Source organism: Cherax quadricarinatus, unplaced genomic scaffold (assembly GCF_038502225.1).
Source record: "Cherax quadricarinatus isolate ZL_2023a unplaced genomic scaffold, ASM3850222v1 Contig1770, whole genome shotgun sequence".
Taxonomy (NCBI): domain Eukaryota; kingdom Metazoa; phylum Arthropoda; class Malacostraca; order Decapoda; family Parastacidae; genus Cherax; species Cherax quadricarinatus.
In genome coordinates this window covers 33,356-48,676 of record NW_027196796.1, presented here as the reverse complement: position 1 = coordinate 48,676, position 15,321 = coordinate 33,356, and the positions used below count along the sequence as shown (strand labels likewise).

Genomic DNA, 15,321 nt, shown 5'->3' with positions numbered 1-15,321 from the left:
AAGCACTGTATCCTAGCTTCTGCTGCTAAGACCTGTACTTCCCACTTCCTGCACTCTTCAGCTATCCGCTCCTCCATTTTCTTACCAAGCTCTACTATCTTCCTTCCCCACTCTTCCTCCCTTTTTTGGAGCTCTAACTCCCAGTCTTTCCTCCCTGGTTCGTCTACCAGATCTCTGGTTTTCCGTCCTCTAAGGCCACCCATATTTTTTTTTTTTTTTTTTTTTTTTTGTGTGTGTGTGTGTGTGTGTGTGTGCGGGCGGGCTTGCATGCGTGCGTGTTCATAAATACTCATACATACAAATGAACGTAGGTGATGACGTCAATACATAACACAGAATATCTGTACCTTCTTCCTAGATACTGTTATTTCACATTATTTTATTTCCCCGATCATAACAGGTGTTCTCGACTATACATAGTCGACAAACATAAAAACACTCTTAAGCTTTGTCTATCAACATTTTAGTCAAGTAAGCAAGGCTTTGGTCGCAACCCCTTAATAAAAGACATTGTCTCACTGTTACTGAGATAAAACATGGGTGACCGTTCAAGGAGCATTGAACAGTGATTATCCGACTTTAATTTCTGGTCGGCGCCTAATTATCGTAGACTCCAGATAGTGAAGAAAACAGGTAAGCTGCTACGTAAGTTTTTTATTTGAGACAATTAGATAAGAACGTATGCAAGGATGAACACTGCAGGAGGCCTACTGGCCCATACTAGGCAGGCCTTTCTCAAATGCAACCATTCCCACCCACATATTTATTCAGCCTATTCCAAAAGGTTTTAAACAAACTTCATCAAGTCATGACTTGATAAAGTTTTGCACAGAACGAAGTATTGTTTTAGTTAAAGCTTCTTAAACGTGTGTTTGTTCATCAGCTTATTGACTATATGATGTGCTCTGTTATATTTTGAAAGTTGGGTTTGACAGCGTCTGTCTAATTATTAAATATATTCGCAGACTAACCCATCACACATGTAACCTATGATTGCGTACTCAAGAGTAATCACTAAGGTCAGCATATCATGACACCTCTGGAAAGCCCAACGCATTTCTCTCTCTATTTCCTCCATAATTCGCAATGTTATAACTGTCCAAGAGGGGCCGAAACGTCGTCTATAGACTTCTCTCTTTACATCATAGGTGGTTTGTTTCGTACCACAATTAATACAGAGGAACAGTACGGCTGTACTGCTGTACGGCTGTACGGCTGTACGGCTTAGTTTTTAAATATTTTTCAAATATTTTTGAATGTATTCTACGCCATGTAATAAACCGATGACTTGAGGGATTTGCAAAAATTTTGCATATAGAAACATAAGTATACTAGGCCCTCAATTAAGCCTCCTCTATATAATACGATTTCTTGCAAATGCAACTGAAAAAGGTGCATATATAATTGAATAATGTGAACTTTTAAGACCCTCTCATGCACTATGCATTTTTGAAGGCACTTTTTCAATCACATTTACGAAAAATCGCTCTATATAGAGGAGCTTTAATTAAGGGCCTTCTGCAGAAGAAGCCGTTGTTTGGGAAACATTTCACTATAAGTAGAGCTCTACTTAGAGGGAAACGTGTACATAGTTTTGCTCTTCATGCTTGCATGTTTATCTACAAACCTACAAACCTGTCAGTGTTGCGTTCTTCAAACCTACACCAATTTTAAGAGCAGGAGAACAGAGGACTACGGTAGTCCTACTGGGCTGTGCTAGACAGGTCCTTCTCACACCCACCCAGCATTACGAGAGGAAGAGGAAACAAAACGAATGAAACATGGTGACTAACATCAAAGATAAAATAGTTCCACCCACCGTCACTTGAGATGAAGGTAAACAAGTACCTCAAGATAAGACTGTGGGACCGGGGCAGATTTATTATTTCTTGAATACTAACCATTTCACAAGAGGGTGACTAAAAGCATTGATATTTCTCCACGGAAACGAATGGAATATGAGCAATCATTCTTAATTCAGCCGACGACGTGAAGGATTTGAAGCCCTCGCATTGCTCACATCCTGCTAGGGAGAGCTGTCAGTGGCGCGGTGCCTCATCCCTTGACACAATCAATTCGCTGCAAGTTTGGGTCGAGGCAGTAGCGCAGCCGGGATTTCAGTCGGAGGGGGAAGAGGAGGCTGAGGGGAGAGGCTGAAGTGAGGGCTTAAAATCATAAAATGCTTAAAAAAATAAGAAATCGTCTTTAAAACATATGATTTTCAATAAGTAGGTGAAATTTCTTAAACTGTGGTGCTTTCGTGATCACTGGTCAAAATAATACGGTGAAAATTAGCTACTAATTTAATAAACAATGTTTACACGTGGGAAGGGGGCTTTAGCCCCCATAACCTCCTTCCTCCTCCCCATGGTTGTTCCACAGGGTCTAAGGCTTTACCTCTCCGTGCAAACCCAAAACAGGAAACACATGACATATTTGGTCTCACTAGGCGAATTTCTTGATATTCAGCACTACACGCCGGCCTCGTGAGAACTATTAGCAATGCTCTGACTCCACGGAAACGTGTGGAATATGAACCTACTTCCATTAGTGAGCCCCGTCCAAATATGGCCCAGCCTTTAACTGCTGCATCTCCACATATCTGCAGCTCCATTGCTAAATCTCTGGCTCATCTTTTGGACTTAGCCTACTTCCCCTATTGGGCCACTCCCACGTGTGACTACGTCCTCAACTAATACAAAGGCATGAAGGTTCCATCTTCATGCCTTTGTATTAGAATGACAAAGCCTGCTGTGCAGACGATAGCCATCTCTTAATAAAAACACCCAGGTATTGCACCTGCGTCTCATTCATCAACACAGGTATTTTACGTTTGTACAGGTGTCTTGGCAGACATATACGTATCCTGGATATATTTCGTGTCCTGGGTATGGTTGCGTGTCTTGGCAGACTTATACGTGTCCTGGTATATTCGTGTATCTTCAGTAAGCTCATTCGTCTTGGCGTATTTGTTCGTTTACTGGGCAATATTCGCATGTCTCGGGAGACGTATACATGCCCCGGGTATGGTTGGGTGTTCCGGGAAACGTATACGCGTTTTGTATACTGTTGCGTGTCCTATGAGACGAACATGCGTCCCGGGTGTGGTTGTGTGTCCTGAGAGAAGTATACACGTTTTGTTAATAGTCACGTGTCCTAGGAGATGAATACGCATTTTGTGCATGATTGCGTGTCCTAGGAGACGTATACGCATTTTGTGTGTGGTAGCGTGTCTTGAGGCAGATGTTCGTGACTTGGGATTCAAAGTCGCATGTGGTCGTCTGCCATTACCGCCCCGTAATTGATCTCAGAGCCCTCTATCATCACATGGCAGCACCGAAACCGGTGTCTGTCTATGAGTGACTGTCTACCAGTATTTGTCTATCAGTGTCTGTCCATAAGTGTCTGTCTGCTGTCTACCAGTGTCTGTCTACCAGTGTCTCTCTACCAGTGCCTGTCTACAAGTGTCTGTCTGCTGTCTACCAGTGTCTGTCAGCGTCTGTCTACCAGCGTCTGTCTGCCAGTGTTCTTGACAACTGTGTATTCACCCAGTTGCATCTTCCTAGCTGAGCTTGCGGGTGTTGTAGCTCCAGCTCCTGGATCTGCTTCTTGCGGTTGGTTGACGTGATCTTTTTTCTGTTATATATTTTGTTGATGAGGTCACGAAAGGATGTTTATCTTCACTTGTTTTGGTCTCCAGTTCGTTCTACTTCTTCTTATAACACTCTAAAGATGAAAAAAAAATTCTTTCAAACGTTTTTATGACTAGATTTTCAACTACAGTATGAGTCTGTTCGTTTTTGTAGATTCGTGGGAAAATCATTTGTCCTTGTCCACCGTGTCTGTGTATCGGAAAACTTTGTATTTCGTGGATGTAAAAAAGATAAAACAGAGTAAATATTTTTAAGAGAAACTTTTCGCTCGGTGGTAGCTTTATCAGGTTCACAGGTCATAATGTAATTATGCTCTCTTTGAGCGAAACGTTGTTTTAAGATGGGTTTTCAGTGTTTCATTTGCGTTTTCAGTTGCTTGTTGGTTCCCAGCCTCTTACGTCTGTTTGTGTTTCTGTTGTTGAACGTTCTTCCTGAGTAGTGCCATCAAGTTCATGCAACTTTATCCTTACCGTTTATTTCTCAATTCCGGCATCAACCTTGTGGCAAATATCTGTATTTTCTGTTTTTTTTTTCTATGTATTCCGTAAGTGCGGGGCTACGTACTGATACTACATACTCGAAGGAAGGCTTCAGGTATGTGGTGAATGCCGATCTGAAGGACTTTTCACTTCAGATTTCTAAAGACTTTTCTTAAGTTTGATTGTTAGTCTCTCACATTCCGCCTCAGAGCCAAAAGGCCACTATATATATTCGCAACTGTATTACAAACACCGCAGTCTATGGCTCACCCACAGGGCCAACTGCACTACTGAATGGGACATCTCATGACAGAGACTCGTATCATTTCTTTGTCGACTGGAAATAATAGCAGGTGTAAGTCCGTGTTATTGGTGAATGACTTGCACAAGAGGAGGTGCAATGCTGAGAGTTTTGTCAATGGCGTTTTAAATCGTTATATAGATTGTTTCCAGGCATCTCTATCCTCTGACTTCCTTGTTCAGCCTAGTGTTGTTCCATAACTTGTACTGTGTAGATTTAGGGAGAGGGATTTTTTTTGTAGTATTAACAGAGTATTGCCCGACATCATTGTGCCCGACATCATTTGTAATATTTTAACTCATAATTGTATTATATAGCATTGTTAATTATGGTAATGGGGAATGGTAAACTTGTTGAATATGAAATACATGTCCAGACTAAATGCAGTAAAGGAGTTTACAATATAAATTATATTTAGCATGTTTACTTAAAATACTTTTACCTAACTGTTATTTTGACTGACTTTTCTTAAGACAGAAATATATTATTGCTATGTAACATAATATTTACAGTGCAACTTAAGGACCTCCAGCATAACAAGTGACATAACGAAACCCTTGAAAGGCCATCTCGTATCTAAAATAAACAAGCACTACATCTATTATCTTGTAGACTAATATCATAAAAAAAATAAGTATGGATGCTTCAAGTGTTTCTCAGATTTATCTCGGTCTTAACCGGGTGCGAAGTAGGAGCCACATTCCAGCACAAATCAACCAAAACATTTACTAATTAGTTTTATTATGTGACCTCCTGGCTTTTAATTCAGCCAGTCCATAAAATATTACCACCTGAACCATTACTTGTAAGGTAGATTTTGTGTGCAGTTTATTTTACCGAACTCTACTCCACCTTTCTACCTCTCGTTTGTATTAAGTTTAAATAAGATTGTAAAACAGTTAACCACTTCTTCTTGTCTAGTTTTAAGTATAGTTACGATGTACTATTATCTTATTTAGTTTTAATTAGTTACTATGCATTAGGATTAGTTTGCCCAAAATGCCTCGGCATTATAGTGGCTATCTTTGTACTTAGCAAATCAAAATTGTAATTAAACATTGTAACCTTTACAAAGAAATAAACTTTACTTTACTTTACTTTAATAGAGTATTCATAGGTTACACAATGTAACAGTTGTGTTTTGTATCTCTGTAATATGCGATGTGTTTCAGTCTGGTTATATATTTTTGGTAAAGTCCTACATTGTAGTCTTCCATTTTCCACGCGTTTATCATGTTCTATCTCTAGTCTTCGCGACTAACCCACAAACTGGAAAGAGACAATGAAAACTAGGCAATGTTTGGGTCCCTCCTGGTCCATTATCTAGTCTCTGATGACTAGGATAACATAGCACAAGACTGTCTTGTTTCTTGAACTGCTCTTGCATAGACATTTTTATTTTAAATAGTTAGCGTTGATATAGAACAGTAAGTTGAAGACATTTAAGAAACCAGTATCTGACTTTTATAATTACACATGTAAGACTGATAACTCTGTACAACATGTTCTTCGAGACAACGTAGATTTTATTTGGCATGTTTAATTGGTTGTTGTTTTTTTCTCTTTCCTCTAAGGTTTTCGTACATAACCTGAGAACACCGCATAGGATTGGCATCAATTTTCAACGTTGTTGTACTGTAACTAGGGAAAGGTTTGAGCAACTAGTGGCATGTGCGGTTGTTCTCTGGTTCACTTTATTTAGATTGTTCCCGGTTTTGGTTTCCGTGTGATAACTTGAGGAAGTTTCTGATCACCTTCAGGTTTTCAACACTGGTGCCAATTTGCTATTTTTTTAGAGCAATGTGTATTTTTTTCGTGAAATATCTTAAGTATCTGAATGGCTTCAGTCGTTAATGACCAATGCATTTTTTGAGAAAGATGCCACCGTGTGAGTCTGAACTATGTAGGTGCAAATTTACCAGTACACTTAGTTAAAAAATATTTGGAACTGGATTATGTATGATAATTAGAGAATGCCTCTTCTGATTGAGTTCAAACTCTTAACGCTTTTGAGTTATGTTCAGCGGAGGGATTCCATTGTTATTAGTCTGCAACACTCCAAATTTAGCAAGTTTACTAAACTATTTGTGATATTAATTTCCATTTAATAATTGAAGTATGCTCATTCTAAATGGCTTCAAACCTTTTACATTGGTGCATTTAATGATACGAATGAATCACAAATAATCCGCACCCGTCGCCATAAGATTGTCTCTTATTTTCGGAACTGGGCTTCATTTGTGTGGTATTTTCAGTTATTTTAAGTTAGATTAGACTGAGTTGGGTTGGGTTAGGTTGGGGTAGGTTAGGTAAGATGGGCTGAGTTAGGAAATGTCAGTTTAGGCTAGGTTAACCTACATTAACCAAGATTAACGACCCTCTGGCCATCTTTAGGGCGAGTTACAGGAACTGAGGTGTTTACAGACTAAGAGGATTTTCACATTACTTCATTAGATTTCCCTCAAATTTTCACGATGTTCGAGCGGGGGTGAGTTTCAGCTCCTGGACCTCTTTAGGGTGCTGAACTACAGCTGCTAGTTCTCTTCGGAACACTTGAGATCGTCAGAATTCTTCATCTAGCTGAGCTCAGATTTTAATTGAGTTTGATAGCGTTAAGGTTCAGCTCCCGGACCTCTTGTAGGTGCTAATCCCCAGCCCTTTTGGGGTGTTGATACTGAAAACCAGTCATAAGAGACACTAGGAACTGTGTTGAATGTTATGTCTCACAACTCTACGGGCATCACCTGCCAAGTATTACTGAGTGATTGGCTTGTATTATTAGTACTGGAATGCAGTCAGTATGTACATATGCATATATACACATGAGCTGCAGCTCCTCTGCCTGTTGAGGGTTCAGAGATACAGGGGCGGTGGTTATCGAAGGGTAATACCTCTCACAGATCGTTCAGCTAGTGAAGCACGTTATCGTGTATCAGATAACTTTGCGATAACGCATGGAGGAGTCGGCCGAGCACACAATAGCACTTTTCTCGTAACCTTGTCTTTGTTCCCGTGAGTCCTCCCCTCTTTCCTGAAACCACAACTGAAAAACACTTACCTCTCTTTACTGCCGAAATGATTCGCCTGTGCAGCAGGCTTCTTCAGTAAAATATATCGAATATAGTCACCTCTATTCGACTGAAGAAAACTGCTGTGCAGCCGAAAAATTTTGGGAATTAAGATACCCAAGTGTTGTACATGTGTCTTAGTCACCAACTTGTCAGTAATGTATACAATTAAAAATAAGATACACAGCTGAATACCTGGTCAAAAAGCACGACTCAAATATCAAGACTATCAGCATGACGTCTCTGAAAAAGACGATGTGAAAGAAAACCTACACACAGTGGCCCTGAATTATTATTATTATTATTATTATTATTATTATTATTATTATTATTATTATTATTACAATCAAGGGGAAAGCGCTAAACCCCTAGGATTATACAGCGCCTGGGGGGGGGGGATGTGGAAGGCATTCAGCCTTAATTCGGGGGACTGAAGCACAGATCCCCTAAATCAAGAGCCCCTCACCAACATCAAGGAACCTTCCCTGAGGGGACAGTGGCCCTGAAGCTTGAGCTGTAATGGGGGCCCTTTAGCAACCAGCAACAGCTAGCCTACATCATATTTTAATAACCTTTTAATTTATATTTTAAATGTTATTTTGTATTGAATTTCACTACATTATTCATATTATTAAAAAAAAAAAACCTTCTCATACAGCAGACCCAAAATGTTTAAGCAATGCGAACTGACGAGGCTTTTGGAGCACCTCCGGGATTAGGGGCCCTAAAACTTAAGCTTCATTAGAAGGTCCGCCTCTGCCTACGTAATATATCTCAAGATTTCGCGACCTCGAGAAAGCTCTCTGGGACAGATGGTCTCTCAAGATCTCCTGTGTCAAGGGCAGCCTCATGTAACATTTGGAATTTCAAAATTACCTGACGTCCCTGAGGAAAAGAATACCGAGAGAATCCTACACAAAATATCTCCCAAGATCTCTTGACATCTCTCAACCAGAAGATATCAAGAAAATCCAGTACAAAAAAAAAAATATCTCAGAGTCTCCTGATGTTTCTCTGTTGAATATAACAAGTTGGTTTATGATATATGGTGAATGTATGATATATTTTAAGATTTTTTTTGCGAGTCTGGTATAATATATGAAGTGGTAAATACTGAAATAGGATATATTTTTGTTTTTTGCATATTTTGTAAATATTGAAAAAAGTATAAACAATAGTACGAATGCAAATATGATTTAGATCAACAGCATTGTTGTTGTTGTTGTTGATAAACTGGGCTTTAACATAATTTATATATGCAGAATTTAGACTGGATTTAGGAAGCGCCTTGTACTATATTTTTGAAGTAGGTGGCAGACGGGGACTTCTTTTTGCATCTCCTGGGAGTTCCAAATTATGGGGCCCATGGTATGACAAAGATGTACATGACGGGAGAAGTCTGGTGAGACCGACAGCATATACATAAAAAGAAACACACACGGTTCAAGACATTTATTGGGGAGTCATTTCGCCACAAGTGGCTGGTAGTAAATAAGCAACTTGTGGCGAAACGTTTCTAAAATAAATATCTTAAGCTGTGCATATGTGTCTTTATCTATACAAAGGACTACTTGTTTCTTATTGTGTCTATGTGTTATACTGCAGCTCTCCAGGAAGACTCGGAACCTGGGTTCAAGTTCGTTCTAAGTCTCCTGTATAAATAAAAGGTTCAGTAGCAGGTGTAAATGTTTTCTAAGTTGAGTAAGTTAGGACTTGAATAGTGAAGGTGAATATTGAATAGTGAAGGTGAATATTGAATAGTGGGAGTGAATATTGAATAGTGGGGGTGAATATTGAATAGTGGGGGTGAATATTGAATAGTGGGGGTGAATATTGAATAGTGGGGGTGAATATTGAATAGTGGGGGTGAATATTGAATAGTGGGGTGAATATTGAATAGTGAAGGTGAATATTGAATAGTGGGGGTGAATATTGAATAGTGAAGGTGAATATTGAATAGTGGGTGTGAATATTGAATAGTGGGGGTGAATATTGAATAGTGGGGGTGAATATTGAATAGTGGGGGTGAATATTGAATAGTGGGGGTGAATATTGAATAGTGGGGGTGAATATTGAATAGTGGGGGTGAATATTGAATAGTGGGGGTGAATATTGAATAGTGGGGGTGAATATTGAATAGTGGGGGTGAATGTTTAGAACCCGAGAGGGTGATTAGTCTACTAGCTGATTTATGTTGGGTAATAATGTCGTAGCTGTTTGTATACGCTGTGTTATAATATTCATGGGGGAGAGATGAACTCATAAGCGCCATGAGGTGGGGAAGTAGGTAATAAGATTTGTCTCTGGAAATTGAAGATAGTTCCATTTTCTCTGATCAAGAGCCCTTCATTAGCAATAATGCATCTCCCTCTTGTCTTTTTGGATATTTTCAGCACGTTATTTATTTTTCCTTTATTTATTCCTGTTTTCCATTTGTAAGCTTCACTCATAGCCTGATTCCACGCCTTTCTTAAGAGTCCAAATTCAGTACCCTAAGTGTATCCATGTAGGAAAGATTTCTGATACAAGGTATCAACTTTGTCATCCTTCTATGTATGTTTTTCATCGCATTTATGTCCGTTCTGTGACCAGAACTGTGCAGCATGATATGCAAAGTTGACGTATAACCTCTGCTCCTATTATTTATATCTCTTGATATGAAGCCAAGAATTCTGTAAGCTTTTTCAATTACTGTTAACTAGAACACCTAATTATTTTTTGCACTCAGTTAAAGACCTGAAATACCTGGTTTATAAGCACTATGTTTGTGCTTTCCCCCAGGATATACAACCTTACAATTCCCCACTTCCCAGTTCTTAACGTTGTAAATGCATCTTATTGGCAACACCAAAAATTATCGTGGTTTTTATTTCTACAGGTATCCAGCGGGGGTAATGGAGGAGCCTAGAGAGGTGGGTGTGGGGGTTGTGGTGGAGACAGGCGAAGGTGTAGGTGAAGGCAAGGTGAAGGTGAAGAGAGGTAGACGTGGGTCGGAACCACCTGCCTACCGCTCCTACCCACAGCGATGGGCCATCCTCCTCGCCGTTACTCTTCTCAATATCTCCAACGCCTCGGTAAATTAATTAGTACCCTGTATAATTAGTAACCTTTTGTAATTAGTACCCTTTGTGATTTATTCACTGCATAATTAGTATGTTAATTAGTAACCTCCATAATTAGTACCATTTGTAATTTATTTACTGCATAATTAGTATGTATAATTAGTATCTGTATAATTAGTACCCTCTATAATTAGTATCCTGTATGATTAGTACCTTGTATGAGTAGTACCCTATATAATTAGCACTATAATTTAGCATCCTGTATGATTAGTACCCAGTACTCATGAAGAACCACACTGAAAACAGAAACATTAGGATGACATTTTGGTCTGTCCTGGTCTAATTGCCAAATAACAGCTGAAAGAGCAACAGAAAGAAAAGGTCAGAGGACAGAATGGGGAGAGGAAGGATGAGGAAGAAGAAGAGGAGGAGGAGGAGCACGAGAATAGTAGCAATAGTGGTGGAGGTGGTAATATTATTATTATTAGTAGTAGTAGTAGCATATAAGTGGTAGTAACAGTATTGAGGAAGTAATAGTAGAGAGAATGGTAGTATGAAAGAATCAGTAATAGTAGCAGAAGAACCCTAAACCAGTGGACTACACAACCACGGGCTTAGGGCAAAAACCCAACGGAATGAAGCCCCCAAAGAAAAAAAAAACCCAGGAACAGAACCCACCAAAACAGAAAACAGGAAAGGAGAAGAAAAAGATAATGCAGAAGACAGAAGAAGTTTAAAAAGAGGATGTGGCAATCAGGACAGGTCACGGGAGGTTTAGAAGTCTGGAGGTTCGGTTAGCTTAGGTTAGGTAAGATTTATCCGGAAACGGGACAAGTGTTTCCTGACGCGGGTCTTAGTCATACGATGACCCGCCGCTGGAGCGTTTGGTCATCTGACCGAGGCCTTCCTCTGGCTCACCGAACCACTCCTTTAAAATTAAGGTTATGATTATAACCATTCTTTTCCTTGAAGTTTGGAGCCCTTGACAAGGCAATAGGCAAGACAGGCAGCAACAGAAACAAAGCCGGAACTAAGATACATGTTAGGAAAGTTGTGTAAAGAGCTGCTTGAACAAGACTGCGTAGGGGGATGGGACTTAGCTCTAAGAACGTGGGCCAGTAGTCCTCCTGCAGTGTTCTTTGTGTTCTCCTGTTTTCTTTTATATGACCTCTTGTATCAATATGACTAATTCTTTCACTACTACTACTACTACTACTACTACTACTACTACTACTACTACTACTACTACTACTACTACTACTACTACTACTACTACTACTACTACTACTACTACTAATCTCTCTCCCTCTACTATTACTTATACTACTACTGCTACTACTACTACTACTACTACTACTACTACTACTACTACTACTACTACTGCTACTACTACTACTACTACTACTACTACTACTACTACTACTACTACTACTACTACTCTCTCTCCCTCTACTATTACTTATACTTTTAGAAGCATGTGCGATTAATACCCTGTATGATTGATACACTGTACGATCTGTATTCTGTATGATTATTACCATGTATAATTAGTACTCTGTATGATTATTACCGTATGTGATTCATACCCTGTGTGATTAGTATTGTGCATGATTAGAACTGCGTGATTAGTACTGTGCATGATTAGTACTTTATATGATTAGGACCCTGTATGATTAATACTGTGCTTGATTATTACCCAATATGATTTGTACCCTGTATGATTAGTACCCTATAAAATTAGTACACTGCATGATTTTTTTTATGTTAGTATTCTTTATGATTAGTACCCTGTATAATTAGTACCTTGAATTATTAGTACCACGTGTAATTAGTACTCTGGATTAGTGCCTTGTTTACCTTGTACCCCATATAGACAGTATCCTATTAAACTTTTACCATAAGTTAAAATCATGTATAATTAGCATTCTATATGATTAGTATGCTGAGTAACTAATATACTGTACAATTTATACCCTGTATAATTAGTAGCCAGTGTAATTAGTGCCCTGTATAATTAGTACCCTGTATAATTAGTACCCTGTATAATTAGTACCCTGTATAATTAGTTGCACTAAACTTACAACCGAGTTATTAATTTACGGAATCCATTACTGTGGTCTATGCTTGACCATTACTAGATTTAAAGGCTTGATGATGGTCCCAGGCGCAGCGGAAAGTTGTCTTAGGTTTCCTTTCTGGAAGCAAATTTTGAACTGTTCCCGCCACCGGTACTGTGGCTCTTATTTCTCATGAAGCCTTTCTCTGGTTCTCATAAATGTTCGTAGAACCATGATTAAAGTGTTTGGATAGGTGAAGCTTTAGTTTTGGATGGGTGAAGCTCATTTTTCTGGATGGGTGAGGATTCTGTGTGGATGATTGAGACTCCTATCTGGATGGGTGAGTGTCCTGTTTTGATGGGAGAGGGTCCTGTTTGGATGTGATAGGCTCCTGTTTGGAAGGGTAAGGCTCTACTTTGGCTCACGTTTAAAAGAGTGCGGTCCCTGTGTGGATGGGCGACTATTACACCCTTGTCTGCAGCATCTGAAGACTCGGTAACACAGTATTTCAAATTCAAACAGCGTACTGCGCACACTAATAAAGACAAAGTAAACTTTTACTGGGACAACATAGAGCGTATCGATCTGCGCAGAGCTAAATCAAGTGCTACATCAAGCTCATCACAGAGCGAAACGTTGTGCCAATTAAAGCTTGTCCTTAGGAGACAGATTTAAAAAGAAGACTTCATCCCCTGTCCATTGTTGAGGGACGTATTCTTTAGTAATGCTGGTGATTGGGTTGATCTTGTAAGTAGTACTTTGATCCAGAGACTGATCATCTTGTATAAGATTTCGTCTTCTACCAACGCTGGTGTCTCCAGGAGGGTGATTAATCTCAGTATTCGACTGATGAAGCCTGCGTGCAGCACAGGCGAAACGTTTCATCAGTAAAGATTCCTAGTGTTGCACATGTGTCTTGCTTATCAGAACGAAGTGCTGTATAGTCAAGAACCTTGTAGTCACTCATCCAGTTAGAATCTTCAATAGACAGCTGGTTCTACCAGATGTGCCTGATAACCTGCTGGTAATAGCTTTCCCTTCTCTTGCCAGCTGTGGATCAACTTGGCGCCTGTGTCGTACAAGGCAGCAGACTACTTCAAGGTGCCTGTCGCAGGCATCAACTGGTTCAGTCTGGTCTATCTCTTCGTCTCCATACCATTCTGCTTTATCTCCACCTTCAGCGTCAATGCCCTCGGTCTCAGACCTTCCGTGAGTAGATCACAAACTTGTAAATAAGGTATTGTTATTATTGTTATTATTATTATTATTATTATTATTATTATTATTATTATTATTAGTAGTAGTAGTAGTAGTAGTAGTAGTAGTAGTAGTAGTAGTAGTAGTAGCAGTAGTAGTAGTAGTAGTAGCAGTAGCAGTAGTAGTAGTAGTATCTAATTCACCAATGTTCTTATTTTCCTCTCTTTCTCAGTGAGGCTGATATATCATTCTCTTTTTTTATTTTCTTTATACTTCTCTTTCTTGCCCTTCCTAACAATATCTCTAAGTGAGTAACAGTATGCTGGAAATTATATACACTGATGGAAAAAGCATAAGGAGTGTACTGGAAGGAGTGCATCTGCTCTTGCATAAGAATTAACAACTGGGCATCTACACTGCAAACTAATTAATTATTTTTTTACCATTCTATCGGCACTGAAGTTAACGTATGACGCTGAGTTTGACTCTGATTGTTACCGATCCATATCATTATTGAGGGTGTTTGACTCACATAATACTTTTAACCATATGATTATTAGAGAAGCCAGGTATTGATACTCAAATATCAGAGAAAAATGAATTAATGTGCAGTTTTATGAATTCCACCACACACTGAATTACTCCTTCAATGTAAAGTTGATAATTAGCCAAAGAAAGTACCCTGAAGGAAAATGTTTGGCATATGATGATCAAACTGAATGTAAAGAATGTGGCCAGCATTATAGTTACTTTTTTAAACACTATCTGCTTGATTGTCTACTTATTGAAGAATGTATAGACAGTATAATGCCCTATGTGATATGTCAAGGTATCTTATTAATGGAAATAAGACAACAGGCTTATTAAGCAAATATCAAAAAAAAAAAACAAAAATCAACGCACCGGCCGTCTCCCACCGAGGCAGGGTGGCCCAAAAAGAAAAACGAAAGTTTCTCTTTTAAATTTAGTAATTTATACAGGTGAAGGGGTTACTAGCCCCTTGTTCCCTGCATTTTAGTCGCTCTTACGACACGCATGGCTTACAGAGGAAGAATGCTTTTCCACTTCCCCATGGAAACAAGAGGAAATAAAAGTAGAAAGATATACCTAGTAGCAATATATACCTAGTAGCAAGATATACCTAGTAGCAAGATATACCTAGTAGCAAGATATACCTAGTATCCCGCGTATTTTTGAGACAAAAACAGACACCAGCAATCCTACCATCATGTAAAACAATTACAGGTTTCTGTTTCACTCATTTGGCAGGACGGTTGTACCTCCCTGGGTGGTTGCTGTCTACCAACCTACTACCACAGGACGGTAGTACCTTCCTGGGTGGTTGTTGTCTACCAACCTACTACCACAGGACGGTAGTACCTTCCTGGGTGGTTGCTGTCTACCAACCTACTACCACAGGACGGTAGTACCTTCCTGGGTGGTTGTTGTCTACCAACCTACTACCACAGGACGGTAGTACCTTCCTGGGTGGTTGTTGTCTACC

At 39.3% G+C, this 15,321-nt stretch overlaps 1 protein-coding gene across 2 annotated transcripts in view; it reads left to right on the top strand.

Annotated features, from left to right (window-relative positions):
• The window catches only part of LOC128685074 (solute carrier family 49 member A3), a gene marked incomplete at its 3' end in the record, with an annotated part of 54,139 nt that overhangs the window by 7,055 nt on the left and 31,763 nt on the right, over window positions 1-15,321 (top strand). For both annotated transcript variants that reach the window (XM_070081120.1, XM_070081119.1), the window contains 2 exon segments: window positions 10,380-10,575; window positions 13,671-13,829. In XM_070081120.1, the coding sequence (XP_069937221.1) occupies window positions 10,527-10,575; window positions 13,671-13,829 (208 nt within the window).